Genomic DNA, 16,130 nt, shown 5'->3' on the forward strand with positions numbered 1-16,130 from the left:
AACTGACCTAGTTGTTTGTTTTGATTTGGTAGTGATGTCACACCTACTGTGAGACATGAAAATTTCCGTCTCTTTGCTTGCATGAATCCAGCCACTGATGTGGGAAAAAAGGATTTACCACCAGGGATAAGAAACAGGTAGAATTCCTTCACAGATAGTATTTTATGATTCATTAAATAGTAAATAGTAATAGTTTTAAGCATTCCACTGAATTACAAACCTTTTTGCTTTCAGCATTGCAATGAAATCATAAAAAATGTGTGTTATTAACCAATAACGTTGCTAAAATCTCTGGAAGTGCATGTACTCAAACCAGTTCAATGTGGCTTTTTCTTTGGATAATATTTATTTTCGTAATCTGAAACAAAGGAAAATCAATTTGAGTTATTGTAGGAGTGCTTCCTACTCATGGAAGGAGTGTAAATTTATGTGAAACTGTGATACATGTAGACACTTAAGAATTATGGCAGTTCAAGTCAGAACTGCTACTTTGAAATGTTTCATACATTATTTTCCAGGTTTACAGAAATCTTTGTGAGTGAGTTGGAAGACACTGCTGACTTGAGGATCCTGGCTGTGGATTACCTTAAGGGTCTGTCTCCAAATGCTGCTATTGTGGATGGAATTGTGAGGTTTGTTATGCAGTATGATATTTTCTTCTTTCATGTCTAGATTTTTGTTATTATCCCATCTAAAATGCAGGTTTAGGAAAACCTGACCTGAGGAGTCAAGAGATAGACTTTGGAAAATGTATTTTGACCCACTGGTACTGACCTCAGTTTGACCCCTATCAGATTTCTTGTGGGTACCCTGCCTGTAGAACTTAAATGAACTACTAATTTGTGCAGACATCATGTTTTGATAATTTTAACCCAAAATCCTTGAAGAGGCAACCAATTTCCCAGAGAATCATGTAAGCAAAGCTACAGTACCGCTCAGAAATACGTTAACTGCGCATACGCAGTGTATACACACATACGCGTATGTTAATACGCGCATACGCGTATATTCATACGCGTATGAATGCATATACATGCGCGTCTGCTGTTTTTTCTTTGTTATTCAGTACCATAAATTTCCTTTGTGTTGCATTGTTGTGTAAAACAGAGCACTTTTGGATCTGAATAAAGCCACGAGCCGATAACAGAAAATTTACATACTCCAGAAGCTATCATGTTACAAACGCGCAAGTTGCTTCGCATCGCGAAGTAAAAGTAATTCAATGTTTATGAATCAGAATGTAAAGAAAAATGTGTCTTAAGTTTGGCATTTAAATATGTGTATCATTTGTGGCCCTTCATGCAAAAAGGGGGTTTATGGATTTCATTGAAAACCGTGAAATTTTTTCACGGTCGCGGTGCATGAATTTCAATTTTCACAGCGTGAATACGCTGTGGTCACTCTACGAAAAGAAACTTTCACTCTTGGCGTGAAACTAATGATCGGTGAATGATCGGTGAAAACTTTCACGGCATGAAGTTAAGGATAAAAATTCACACGGTGAAATTGGGAGTGAAAAATAATATTCACAGTTTGAAATTGATCCGATTGTTCAGAAATCAGTCACGCCATGAAAATAATTTTGCCTCTTTTGTTTTATACCTACGCTGTCGCCGTCTTTCGCTCTCAGGACAAAAAGAATGCCTGATCGCAGGGTACGAGAAATCTGTGAAAGCTCATCAACGCCAAGAAGAAGGAAAATTTTTAATTCCTAGAAAATAACGTCGCATTTTAAAGAAATTTCTGATGTCCACTTAATTGTTAAGCTACAACAAAGATAAATAATGCTACACGACTTATTATGTCGCAATTTCATCATAATCTAATCTTTTCAATAGAGCTTGAAAGATTTCATTCTAACCACTTTTAAAAAAACAGTTACTGTTTTTTATGTCTGGAAGGGAATGTAGCCGGTTTAGACGGTGCGACTTGTCGGCCCGATTTTTGGCGGTGGCTTTGAAAAAAATCGGCCCGACGTAAAAAAATCTGTTGCAGCAACAGAATCGGGCCGACAAGTCGCACTGTGTAAACCGGCCTTTAATTTTTTACTGATCCCATAAACTGCACCGCTCAATCAAGTTAGTGAAATTCAAAGAAAATGACAACACACCATCTTGTTTTATTGAAGACATTCAAATAGAATTGAGAGTAAACAAATGTCGACGCACGGACGCACAAAGTCGTGACAGCAAACGCAACACCATGAACTTTAAAAGCAACGAGTATAGTATTCGTTTATGCATCACAGGCGAGGTCAATCAAACAATTTCCAAGAACTGCAACGAACACTAGCGCCGGAATCAACCCAACAGCCAGATTTAGGTCCCGTATTTAAGCTTTGTCTATCCTTAAGAAGGTGAGCACGATGAGCGCAAACTCGAAAGTACTCGCTACTTTGGTCGCCACACTCTCTTGTAACCCATAACCCTTATTATAGCTTACTTGCATCTTTGTAAACATTACTTTAATTCTGTATTTATGTGTATATTATTTTCTCTTTTAATAGTTTGAAACAAAATAACTCTGAACCCGAACTGCATGTTTATCGATGAAATAAACATCCTTGCGTGGGTTTGTATTCCGAACACGACAGCTGTTTGTGAAAGTGCGTCTTCGTCATGTAGTTTGTAGTCATGTACTATTGTATTGCTGTCAAGCTACGTGTATTGTTTAGAACAATAAGCAAGCTAATGAGGCAGACGCGTATATCTGTATACGCATATACGCGTATATATATACAAGTATGTTCGTATAACCATACGCGTACTCGCGTATGGTTATACGCACATACGCGTATAGATATACGCGTATTATGCGCATATTTTGGTTAACGTATTTCTGAGCGGTACTGTAAACAAGGAACAAGCAGCATTCTGTAGACTGTAGTATTATTAAAATTAGACCCGTAGCCCTTGCAGGCTATGGGTCAGTAGCTCATGAGGCGAAGGCGAATGGGCTATTGACCCGTGGCCCTTGAGGGCGAAGGGTCTAATTGTTTAAGTATCACCCGACCAGTGAGACAGAAAAGGCAATAATAAAGTTAGCAAATGCAAGTTGAAGAAATCTTTATTGGGAATAAAACGAAAGAAAGCGTCATGCTTTTCGCTACGCGAGGACTATTACTAATAGTTCTCTAGTAGCGTAGCCAATCAAAATGCAGGATTTGCATTAGTCCACTAGTTGGGTGATACTAAAAGAAGTTACATATCACTAAACCCATGGACTCCTCAGGCCTCCAGTTCACAACTAAAATCGTCTGGCGTTAGAGAGAGTAAAATATGTCTCACTGCGAGGAGTACATAAATGGGTTAAATTCATTTTTATTTAGCCTTGTGGTTTGATTCAGTTTACAGTACATTACATCAAGTAAATCAAGTAAAGCTATGATCGTAGAGAAGCCTGAAAAATTCAGGACTTCAACATGGTTTGAACCCTTGACCTTGCGATACCGGTGCGACGCTGTAACCAACTTAGCGATGAAGCCACTGACATTGGGAACTAGTCATTTGTGGGTTCTGATTTTCCCATGGGGAATAAATCAATGAACAAAATGATATATGAAATGAATCATGTACTAAACTGTGGATATTATCCTATAATCCTCGCAGTTATGGACACAATTTTAGCAATTGTTTAGAGAAGCCTGAAAAATTCAGGACTTCAACGGGGTTTGAACCCGTGACCTCGTGATCTGGTGCGACGCTATAATCAGTATATGATTCATTTCATATATCATTTTGTTCATTGATTAGTATATTACATGTTATGTTTTTTAAGTAAATTCTGTGTTTAGTATTATTTTTGGGTTGTTGGATTCACATCCTACCCTTAATTTGTTTAGAATTGTGCCTGTCTCCACTATAAATTTGCTGCATTTACCTCCCTTAATTCAGATGGTTTAGTTGATGAGACTGATCATGAGCAACAGGTCAAGCCAGTTACAAGGCTGGTTGTTACATGTATATTAGATCAACAAGTATACATGTTATCCTTGTGCTACTGTTTCCTTCCCTTCTTGTACATTTTGGTTTGGCTTTTAATAAACCTGCAAATCATAGAATTTTGTGGTCGCTGCATTAACCTTTTTTACCGTCTTCAGTCTTACTCATGGAATCTCTTGTACATATCTGAAGATGATGTAAATTAATTAACTTAAAAGAGACCTAAAACAACCACTTGCAGTAGATGTCTATACAAATCAATTGGGAGCCCTTTTAACCCTTTAGATCTCTTCTTTAATGCGATTGTGCTTTCAAAAAATAATTTATTGTATGGCCTTTCAGTCTATGCAACTAGTGTTTCTGATCTTAACTGTGTCCAAAGGTTTTTAAAAAGATGTTATAAGAGTCACTACAAATCTGTTAGCTATAACATTTTAATTATAGTGCTTGTTGACAAATGTGACTGCCGCCTTTTTAACAAATTGAAACACAAGGACCATCCATTCCATAGCTTACTCCCTAGGTGTAAAGAATTATCTGTGTGCCTTAAGAACAGATCTAGTGTAAGACCTGATATTAATACATTACAGTATATTTTAAAAATAGCTTTTTTGGTAGACTAAGTTTTAAGTATAACTTAGCTATATGATATTTAGATTTTTAGAACTTAAATGTTCAGAAATTAGTTTACATCCTTCTCTATATTCTTGTATTTTGCACATATAGATATTGTAACATCTGATATTTATTTTTATCTGGTGAACAAAAATCATTATTATCATAAGAGAGATAATTTTATAGATTTCACTCTGTCTAATGCAAGACGATTCACTTGTCCCCATATGCTCAAAAGGGTTAAAGTTAAAAGCACCCATACATTTATAAATTATTAGATTTGTTATAAAGACTGAAAGTTATCAAGGCATATATTTAACAACTATTAATCTGTCAGGGCACACTGGATATGAAGTGATAGAATTAACCAATAAGGCGTGTAACACCGAGTTGGTTATAATCATTTTATATCCAGCAAGCCTGAGTGGAATAATAATGGTTTTATTTAAAACTCCAGGATCAACAACTCTTTCATGAAAGCATCAATTTCGAGAACGCATGTTTTATGAGTCAAATGAGTCAATGAGTCAATGAGTCAATGAGTCATGAGTCATGAGTCATGAGTCATGAGTCATGAGTCAATGAGACTCACAGTCAATATACATGTAGCAATAATTTGTTGATTAAGCCTAAGCCCTTGTTTCAGTGATTAGGCCTAAGCACTCTCTGAAATTTTAGCTTTCATTTCATGGTTTAATTAACTGCATTAACTCGTTGACTCATTACTGGGTTGCCTATGGGCAAACCCAGTTGAGGTCTGCGTTTAGTTTGTTTGTTTTCTTTTTTTTCTTTTTTTTAGTTTTTTTTTTTTTCCGTGTCGGTAAGAGTCTTGCCTGTCACTCCCCTGGTAAGTGGTGTCTTTGTGCATAGAGCCTTCTGCGCGTATTTTCTTAGGATCGAGAGGGTAGTGGAACTGCGTAGATTTCTCTGGTGGACACAGTAGAATCATTAACTTAGCTTGCAATGGCATCGAAAGTCATGTAACGCGAATGGTGTTTTAGTGGATCCTTAAACAAAATATACCCTTATGGAGCTCAATAATGGAAAGTCAGTCGGATAAACTGGGCAGGAATCTCAAAAGTGACGAGTACTGGACTTCGACAACAATCTATCGCCCGTCGAGACGAAAAGGATTCTGTGGTATTTTCTGCCTTTGTGAATTATAATATCATGTTGTGTATTGAATGTTGAAATGTGATATGGGAGAAGTTTTTTAGTATTGCTCTGTAAGCAGGAAGGGTTTACAGGCCTGTTGGAAGCGTGCTTGAGTTTTCAACAAAATCAGTGAAAACTTGTGACGCAGATGAATAATAAAGTAGCTGCTATTTCCAAAATGATGGAATTACCTGGTGATAAATAACGTCGTACGCGTCTTGGAGAGTAAATTTTGACTTTGCATAAAGAAGAGTTGGGTGATTGGGATCTTTGTTTTGACTTCGCTCATTTCATTGTCAAACTTTATAACACTTGACAGAAAAAGAAACTTACAAAAACCCGGTATCTTGCCATCATTTGACACAGATGCTTCACTGTTTGGCGAGTAAACATGCCGCGGTAACTTAATCACGGTGCCCGCTGAATTCCGGCCATGTCACTTTCGATTTTGCAATTTACTTGAACGTAGCAAAAATCTCCCAAAATGTTTGTCGCTGATCGTAACTTTTTATATTCTATATTCACGGTTCAAGATTAATTTTGTTTTCATGTCGTAAATATTTCATTCTAGATCGACCGTCCTGGAAACTTCCTTCTGCTCTTTCTGAAAACTGTGTATCAATAGTTATTTGCTTTTTCATCAATATCTGTACCTTGCTGAGTTCGCATTTGTTAGCGTTAATAGTATTTTCGGTCAGATGTTTCTGTTTTTTATGAGGGGTTTATTGTTTTGGTCTCCCATCCTAACACTAACCCCGCGAAACAGGGCTTGACTTCAGTGAAGTTTAGTATTGCAAATCTGTCAGATGCTCAGAGGGCACACTTGTGGTGCAAAGAAGTTGTGAGGGAACTTGAAAATTATCAACATGTCAGCCCAAAAGCCAATGTTTCTCGCTTCTCTTTTATTTGTTATTCTTCAGAGACTGGAATGCTGTATTTCAATACCACACAATTCAGTGCCTTCTGATTTTCTGTAGCACGTACCACAGGCAACCCAGTGTATGCTTCACAGAAGCATCTCGTTGACTCATTGACTCATAAATACTTGACACTCGTCAATTTCTGCCTTGGTCATTTCTGGCTTTTGTTGGCCATTTATTCTCAAAGCTGCAGAAATGTTTTCAGCTCTCTTTATTGCTGACGCGTTCCTTGACCATATTAGGTACAGCAGATAATTATATGAACTGATAGCCTGTGTCTGGTGAGCCAATGAAAATGCTGGAAATCTGATATTTGTAGTTCAGTTTTTAATAATAAGTGTTATTCAAAACTTGAAGTGTAGCCCTTTCGGGACAAATCTTATTCTGGTTGGTGGGTTAATCTCAGCATAATTATAGCAGTCGTCCAAGCTGCATTGCCATCCACCGCCCCGATCATTGGACCTTATTGGTGTAAATGCCCCTAAACTACACTTTGTATAAGACTGAGGTCTTTTTGCACAGGTTTTATGTCACTGTCAAGCAGGAAGCAAAGGAGAAACTGACTGATGGCACAGGGCACAAGCCTCATTACAGGTTTGATTATATAGTTAGTTAAATGCAAATATCGTACTGTGATTCATTTTCAACATCTGTTATCTTACTGTTATGGCAAGCTAATTGGTGTTTTCCTGTTTCTGTTAGTTTAAGGACATTGTGCAGAGCATTACAATATGCAGCACCAAACCCTCATCAGAATTATTTGAGGTCTATTTATGAGGTTGGTATATACACAATCATACATGTACTTAATATGTCATTCATCATTCCCAATGCCAATAATATTATTGTAATTTTATTGTAGTTTTACTGCAATCTGCAAACAGGCTCTCATTTTGGTTGTTCAGATATGTTGCTTCAATTTCCTTTTAAACTTAATATTATGCCATCAGTAGCTAAAGGATAGGAGTTTTCCAAGCTTTCCCACAAATCTGTTGGTTTCTTGGAAGCCCTTTATTTCCTAATGTCACTCCATAGCAAACATTTAGCTCCTGTAAGTGGCCTGCTTAGTTTGCTAGTTGTGGTATCTTGTAGTTTTTGTTTTTAACAGCCTGTCAACTGTAGTTGGTCATGTAATTGGATTGCTCAGCAATGAGTGAAATTTATATACAATGTAATATAGCTCATTGAAAGATGTGCAATTTTCTTTATGTCAGGGTTTTTGCTTGAGTTTTCTGACACAGTTGGACCGCTCATCCCACCCTGCTGTAGAATCCCTCATTAAGGAACATCTTCTGGGTCATGTTAATGCATCCAGCATCCTGAAACAACCTTTGCTTGCACCACAAGGCCAAGGACAGTTCTGCAATTTTGAGGGTTTCTGGATTGCCATGGGCAGCAAAGAACCCTTTGTATTGCCAGAGTATGTGTTGACTGCTTCAGTAAAGGCAAACTTGAAGGATCTGAGCAGGGTTGTTGCAGCAAGGTATCAGTACTTTCATCTCAAGTGGCAACGTCATTGTCTAGAGTTTAACCTTAACCTTTCAACGCACAAAACTAATTTTAGTACACTTGTATGAGTGATAAATTTTATCAGAGGTGATACTCGATTACTCTGAAGAAGTTCATCTTACTGATCCAAATAGGAGTTAAACCATTGAGCTTTGACTTTCTGTGCCCTTTTTTCTTTTCATATGAAAAGAAAGACCAAGATGATAATTGAGAGCTTTTCATTTTTCCACTCTCAGTGTTGGCATTTTTCTTTGTATTGTGATCAGCTCCTGGGCTTATTTTGTTCTTTGCATGTCACAATGATGCCATGAATCATCTTGGTGTTGCCTCACTCATTTGATAATTGCACCAGAATGTGCAGTTGTTTCTGTGATTGGAAAACTGCAGTGGTGATTTACTTAAAGCTCCTCGTAGACCCTCTTAGCTTCCTTTGCGTTTTTCAAGACTTCCTCTGGGTTGACTCACAATAAAGACATATTACAGTGGTCATTAGTCACACACACCCCTCAACAGGTTTTCTTTCATTTTTCGAAACTACATTTGGATGGACGTTGATGAAGTGTTTCCATGGCAATAATCCTGTTCACTTTGCGAATTCATCATGGAAACGTTTGATTGATGTCTACCTAAATTTATTTTTTGAAGAATGAAAAAAAGTGGCTGAGGGGCATGTGTGACTGGTAACCATAACTGTGAGCCATACGCTTCTTGCATTTCATGGTAAACTACATGTAAGCAAGGGATGATGTACATAAACGTTATTGTATCTTTTGCCAGGAAACTTCCAGTCTTAATTCAAGGAGAAACTTCTGTTGGTAAAACCAGCCTCATTCAGTGGCTTGCTAAGGCATCAGGTAACCACTGTGTTAGAATTAATAACCATGAACACACAGATATTCAAGAATACCTTGGCTGTTACACCTCGGATGAAAATGGTAAACTTGTCTTCAAAGAAGGTTAGTAATAATTATTATTATTATGTTCAGTAACTCCACAGATGCTACGTAATTCACTGAAAAAAGGCTGCAAACCTTTAACACCCTTTTGTTGAGAAAAAAAGTGGTGCCTAATTCAATTTTCTGTTTGTGGTTAGCATCTAATAGGGGCTGTGTACATTTGTGCTTAGTTTTTTTGTTCAACAAATGGTGACAGCTCAGGATGCACTATCAGGTTATGGCAGAAACCCATAAGGGTTGAAACGTGTAACGGCCCCTTGTGTGCTGGGAAACAAGCTTCCGAATATTCAATTTGCAAAGTACCATATTTGGAACAACAAGAGAGAAACATTCAACCAATCAGTTTGCGAGAACACCGTGACGCAATACCACCAATGTTCTCGTGCAAAATTAACTGGAGAGAGGGGTTTCCAAATATGGTACTTAGCACTGAATATTCGGAAGCTGTAAACGCGCGTTACACGTTTCAACCCTTATGGGTTTCTGGTTATGGTGTATGCAGGAGATACTGTAGCTATCCAAGAGAAGTGACAGTAAGAGTTTCTCTCAGCTATCACCTTGAATGACACTAGCTTAACCCTAACCAGAATTAATTATCTGCATTTTTTTTCCAAAATCTTCTCCTTCCCTTGTAAATGGCCACTTAATGTATCAAACGATTCTGTGCTGTAGCTTGCCTTGTTAGTCTTTATGCCATTCAATTTTGTAAAGACAAAACCTCAATTTTGGTTCCTGATGTTTTCTCTTATTTGCAGGGGTTTTGGTAGATGCCATGAGGAGAGGCTATTGGATAATTTTGGATGAACTCAATTTAGCCCCATCTGACGTACTGGAAGCTCTTAATAGGGTAAATATCATTATATCTTTGCTGTGCTAGCCTACTATTAGTGACCTAGTGCAAGATAAGTACCTCTAGTGTCCGTCCTATCCTGAGGGTTGTACAAAATAAAGAAAAAATGCAAGATTTAAAGAAGTGTGATAAAACAATAGCTTGCCAAAGAGTAACTGTTGAATGAAACATTTTTCTCAGTTATGGTTGGTTGAGCCTTTCTCAAGTAATAATAATGATTATTATAATTCTTCAGTTGACTTCCTGTGAACAGACCAGCTTGAGAGGAGGTGGTATTCACTCTGCAGGCATAAACATTGCTTAGCCTTGGCCCTGGACCTGGGGCTTAGATGCTAAGCATCTTCTATAGGATTAGGGTGGTACCAATAACTGCGGATGCCTGCATTCCTCCCAACGCATCTGGAATCTCAAGATATTTCAAAAAACCCTCCAACCAACCAGGTACCACATCCAAACGACCAAACACCAACGGTACGATCTTCATTGGCACTGAATGGTTGGTGATTACTCATCCTCTTTAGTCACCACATTCCTGTCCCAAGGCACCAAGAAATCAACAAATATCCACTCCTGAGCCGCTCAATCCACCACTGTAACGTCTGGATGAGTATGTTCCAGCTTCTGTGTTGTCTTGATGCTCCTGTCCCACCAGATCTCCATGTTCCTATTCTCTGACACCCTCACCTCATTTACAACCTCCTTATACCACGCAACAGTACACTTCAAACCCTAATTCCGACAAAGCTCCCAGGACACCCTCAAACCCATCCTATCATGCCTCCTCCGCCAATACAACCACTCGCCACATGCCCAACAGGCTTTACCTCCTTGCCACACCCTCTACACTTTGGATCTACATACTCCTTCTCAATCGTGACCCAAGAAAACTTTGTTTGCATCAAAGCCTACTCCTGAGCAGCAAAAACATACTGTACCCCTACGTGCTCTTCCCCAAATACTTAACCTCTCATCAGCTCACTAACATCCCTCATAAACTTGCCATTCAACCTCTTCTCCTGAAACGTCTCCTTCCTTGCTTTCTGTACCCGCTTTTTGTATTTGTTCTTTGTTTCTGCCACCTGCAACATCTCTCCAACAATCTTCAACATTGCACTCATCACTTGCCTTGACATATCCAAACAGACCAAGCTCCTCCTCCTTCACACAATCATATGTACTGATCAATCCCCTCCCGCCATCCTTCCTGTTCATATACAACCTCCCCTTCTTGTGGAATGCCCCAAACATCGTCAATCTCTTTCTTGCCTTCCCGATCACTCCAGTCCATAATCCCAGCACTTTACCTCACCACAGCTATAGCCCATGCATTTATTGATGCTCTTCTCAATCCTTATTTGCCACCTGGGTTTCTTCTTCTTGCACAAGTTACCTTTCTTGTTACCATCAGCCCCAACCTGTCTGCGACTACATGCAACCAAGTATACAAACACCTATTGATCTGCGACACCGTCATCCCATCCTACACAAGATTATCCATCAGCCCTTCCACAACCTTCACCTCTCTATTCACTTTCTGCTATCCATCTACTTTCAACACACTAACTTACATATTCGATTTAAAACTATTGTAGTTTCATCCAGTGACCTGGTCAGTTAATCGTTTTAGAAAATTTTCAATTGCTACATAATTCAGGTGGTAACGCACGAAGAAAAAACTTGTACTATCTTAAAAGTTCTCAGCTAGATGATGTCATGATGACAGCCCTTGGGATACGTATTCCAAACTAACGGCATAACCTTAAAGTGATAAAATGATGTTCAGTAATCCTTTTCTAGCTTCGATAAGCAAAATTTCACAGAACTGTAAGATCTCTCCTTAGGGATACCCATGGGCGCCACTGTGTAATAGTAAAACCTTCATTTATATGGAAGGACCATTCAGCTGATCATACAATAAGCTGGTATCAACTGTTGTCCAGCAATCTCTAATAAAATTAGTAATATATAGATTCAGTCAAGCCTAAAAGCAGAGCTCCCATGTTAGAGTGACATTCATATGACCCTAAAAAAATAAACGTAAAAACAGAACGTAAACGAAAATGCAAAACATTTAATTGGCTTATTGAACAAAAACAAACAGGCGTGAATTTTCATTGGCTTAGCAAACAAGCAAACAATGTCATTTCCCCGTGGAACTTTCTGGAAAGTTTTGTTTTGACGTCATTTGAAGTGCAGTAATGTGATTGGGCAATCAAACTGTTTACTGCCCATATTAGGAGTTTCCTTGGCGGGAATAAGGAGAAGCTTTGTTTTAATCTTGCCAAACATTCGCCAGTGAAACAAATTGCGAACACTTTTTCAAGGTCATACAAAAGTCGCTCTATAGACCTCTTTCATAATGGCGGCCAAATAAGATATTTTTTTGTTTAATGCTAATAAGCCTTTCTTGCCTCGCTACGACGAGCAAATTTCAAAAGGATATTTGTTTCAAAATGAGGGCAGTAGGTCTAATTAACATAAAAACAAAAGAATTAAAAAGTGGTCGCCATTTATGAAAGTGGTCTATTTATTATTACAAGTTAACCTGGCTTGAGCCTGCGATCCAATCGAAAATCCAGTACCTGGTCAGCGGTCAACGTGAAAATAAACAGTTGACCTCGATGAGCTTTAAACGTGAGCCCGCAATATGGTCAAGTGACACTGGTCATCGGATACCTTGCTTTGACAGGTGTCAATTAACTTTAACATGGATGTCCAACATCAAAGGTGTTCCCGCCAAAAAAACGTTTGTTGCACCGTAGGGTTGCACACATATTGTCGGGCTGGGAATCGAACCCAGGACACATTTATGGGAGGGGAGTGCTCTCACCACTTCAGCTACCCTGCTCCCCCCAAAATATGGGTATGTGAATGGCAAACTCCACAGCCACCCAAATTAAGCCCTATCACTGTTTTCGTTGGTGGCCTCTTACATACTTCTATTGCTGAGTGAGCATCGGATAGCAGAAGGATGTTACAACTAATTTTTTTAATCTTTATTTTGTCTTGTATACAGGTGCTGGATGATAACAGAGAGCTGTTCATTCCTGAAACACAGGAAACTATTGCTGCACATCCCATGTTCATGCTGTTTGCTACTCAGAATCCTCCTGGAAATTATGGTGGAAGAAAGGTTCCTTTAGTTGAAATGTATAATTTTGGCTTTACATGTCTCTTGAATTGTCTCTCCAGATATTGCATGGAGGAGAATACATTTGTGGAAACGTTTTTAGATCAATGATCACCATCTCATGTTGTTCAAAGATGTTGTGTATACTCTTTAATCACTGTAATTCCCAAGCATAAAGTGCAATTAATGTTTCAATAATATTGTGGTGTTTAATTCATCACAATAACTATGAAAACAATTAGCGTTTGGACCAGGAACTGGAACGAATATAAAAATCAATGGAGTCACACAACATTAAGCTCATCTCTTGAAGGAGTGCCCAAGCATTAAAGTATAGTTAAAAAGACTGTAATGATATCGTTCATGTAGTTAGAGTTGACTGAAACAATTGAATTGTTGCTGAGCTGTCTCGGATTGGGGCGCATTGAAAGGTTCAATAACAAATATGGCGGTTCACATCAACCATCCCTCTCATGAAGTGAATTGCAAGTTACCTAATTGACAATTATTTTCAACGAAAAAGGTGTTTTTGGACGTTGGCGAACTGACATATAAGCGTCGGCGAACTGACATTAGACGTTGGCGAACCGACTTCATACGTTGGCGAACAGGTCGTTGGCGAACTGACACGTTGGCAAAACGACCGGTATTCGAATTCTCAATCAATCATCGTAGGTTAATTCTCCTTTTTTTTTTTATTTCCCAGTTACCGTTCAATATTTGTGATACCCAGCTGGATGCTCATTTAATTAAATCACAATTTCTAAGGAGCAAGTGTGTTTAATAAAGTGAAATAAAGCGAGTGGTGGCTCTTCACTTTTCTTTTGCATTTAGATACTATCGAGGGCTTTTCGAAACCGGTTCGTGGAACTCCATTTTGACGAACTTCCTAGCTCAGAGCTGGAGGTGATTCTTCATCAAAGATGCAAGCTGCCACTTTCTTATGCCAAGAAACTTGTTGCTATAATGCTTGATTTGCAAGTAAGCGCAAGTATTTGTAGTAACTGGTTTTCGAGTTTACCGTGCTTGTCAGTACAACATGATGTTGTTGTGTATGTGTCTCCAAAGGTGACCCATAACGTGCATTGTAGCCCTTCAGTGCCAACCATGGAGACGGCATCTACACATTTAATGAACCTCAGTTTGTTTAGGCAGCAGCTTCCTCAAAATTTTGTAATATGATATTCTTCATATATGAAATGAATCATATTGAACTGCGGATTTGAAATCAAGTGAGCTATGATCCTTGCAGTTATGAATGCAATTTTAGCAATTGCGCAGAGAAGCTTGAAAATTTCAGGACTTCATCGGGGTTTGAACCCGTGACCTCGCGATGTGGGTGCAACACTGTAACCAACTGAGCCATAAAGTCACTGATGTTGGTAGCAGTTCAATATATGATTCATTTCATATCTCACTTCGTTCATTGATTATTCATCGCGGGAACATTTGAGCCCACAAATGACCAGCTCCCAACTTCAGTGGCGTCATGGCTCAGTTGGTTACAGCATCGCACCGGCATCGCGAGGTCAAGTGTACAATTGCGTTCATAACTGCGAGGATCATAGCTTGCGTAGCCAGCAAGGTGTGTATCAAGAGGGCGATCTGCGAGGGTGGCTCAGGGGATGCCTTTTTATGGTGGTGACTACCTCTTACAGATCCTTTCCAGAGTGGGAAACACGAACTGAACTGAAAAAACAAAAAACAAGGAGCAGCAATTTACAGCCCGAGAAATGGTAGAATGCTGCTTCAAACAATTGTTTTCTTTATCTGTAAATCTGTGAATCAAGCAACAAAGGCGATCCTTCAAATTTGATAATTGGTTCTGTAGAATACCGCCCCGTAAATTGGCCAATCAAAGTGCTTGTGTAATCTAATGGTTATACTATAACTGACAATGATATTGATTTCGACGGATTCATTGATCATGTCGTCCTTTTCATAGGCACGCCGCAGGAGTACCAATGTATTTGCTGGTAAACAGGGTTTCATTACGCTGCGCGATTTGTTTCGCTGGGCTGAGAGATACAGCAAGACACCTGATGAGCAAGGCGGAGGATTTCGAGATTGGGATAGGCATATAGCAGAAGATGGTAAAATAGTAGTTATTGGTAGAAAGCAGAGTTCAATTCCCAAAATCAAAACCAAGCTTATTTCTCAAGCCAGAGCCATGATTGAATTATAGTTCAAAGTAAATGAACTCAACCTACTCAGAGGATGGGAATACGTGTATGTGCGCATATGCGCCAGAGCTCTTCGCTTTTGCGCATGACTGAGGGAGAGAAGAGCTCTGGGGAACCCTGAAACAAAGTGACTTCTGATTGGTTTTCGTGAAGAACAATGAAAAGCGTCTCTGATTGGTGCATTCATGTTAGCACGAGGAGTGAGCTAATGCGCCGCAAGGTTCAAATAGCCATTTTTTGCTATAAGAACTCTACGGTGCATATTTTCCTTCATAGAGTTTCCCAGAGCCTCGGGTCATGCGCAGACATAAGATCCGAGGCTCTGATGATGAGAATGTTTGAACCCAATTGTGAAAAGTATACGTAGCAAATGAAAACCTTGTAATATCTCTTGGCTGCGTGTAACTGTTTTGAGTATCTGACCGCTCATAGATATTGTCTTTAACTTTAGCAATGGATTCGTGGTTCTTGGAATGAACTTTTTAAAGCTGTTTTGCTATAGATATGCTCGGACGTTTCTGCTGGAATGAATAGGATACTGTCTAATGTATTTCTAATCGGGAATATACACGTATATAGCGTCACAGGCTTTGCGTTTCGTTGGACTTTTCTTTCAGGCTATATGCTCCTCGCCGGCCGCTGCAGAAATCCCTCTGAATGCGCAGTGATCCAAGAAGTCATTGAGCTGCACATGAAAAGGAAAATCAATCCTAATTTGTTGTTTGGCGATCCAGAGGCAATGGAACTTTCTCCAGGCGTCGCTGGACTCATGGCACAAGTCACCACGTGCACACCCTTCTTGGAGGGATTTGAGCACATTGTTTGGACGGACAGTATGCGTCGCCTCGCTGTTCTCGCTGGAAGAGCTCTT

General features: G+C 39.1%; 1 protein-coding gene across 2 annotated transcripts in view; it reads left to right on the plus strand.

The window, feature by feature from the left end:
• The window catches only part of LOC138052493 (midasin-like), a 139,948-nt gene that overhangs the window by 10,563 nt on the left and 113,255 nt on the right, over nt 1-16,130 (plus strand). For both annotated transcript variants that reach the window (XM_068899014.1, XM_068899015.1), the window contains exons 7-17: nt 33-137; nt 519-632; nt 7,154-7,225; nt 7,334-7,409; nt 7,846-8,114; nt 8,918-9,096; nt 9,852-9,943; nt 12,963-13,079; nt 13,911-14,057; nt 15,022-15,169; nt 15,877-16,130. The exon at nt 15,877-16,130 is cut by the window's right edge and continues 38 nt beyond it. In XM_068899014.1, the coding sequence (XP_068755115.1) occupies nt 33-137; nt 519-632; nt 7,154-7,225; nt 7,334-7,409; nt 7,846-8,114; nt 8,918-9,096; nt 9,852-9,943; nt 12,963-13,079; nt 13,911-14,057; nt 15,022-15,169; nt 15,877-16,130 (1,573 nt within the window). The remainder of the gene's footprint in view (nt 1-32; nt 138-518; nt 633-7,153; nt 7,226-7,333; nt 7,410-7,845; nt 8,115-8,917; nt 9,097-9,851; nt 9,944-12,962; nt 13,080-13,910; nt 14,058-15,021; nt 15,170-15,876) is intronic.

The sequence above is a fragment of the Montipora capricornis genome, chromosome 6, assembly GCF_036669925.1.
Source record: "Montipora capricornis isolate CH-2021 chromosome 6, ASM3666992v2, whole genome shotgun sequence".
In the NCBI taxonomy this organism is placed as follows: domain Eukaryota; kingdom Metazoa; phylum Cnidaria; class Anthozoa; order Scleractinia; family Acroporidae; genus Montipora; species Montipora capricornis.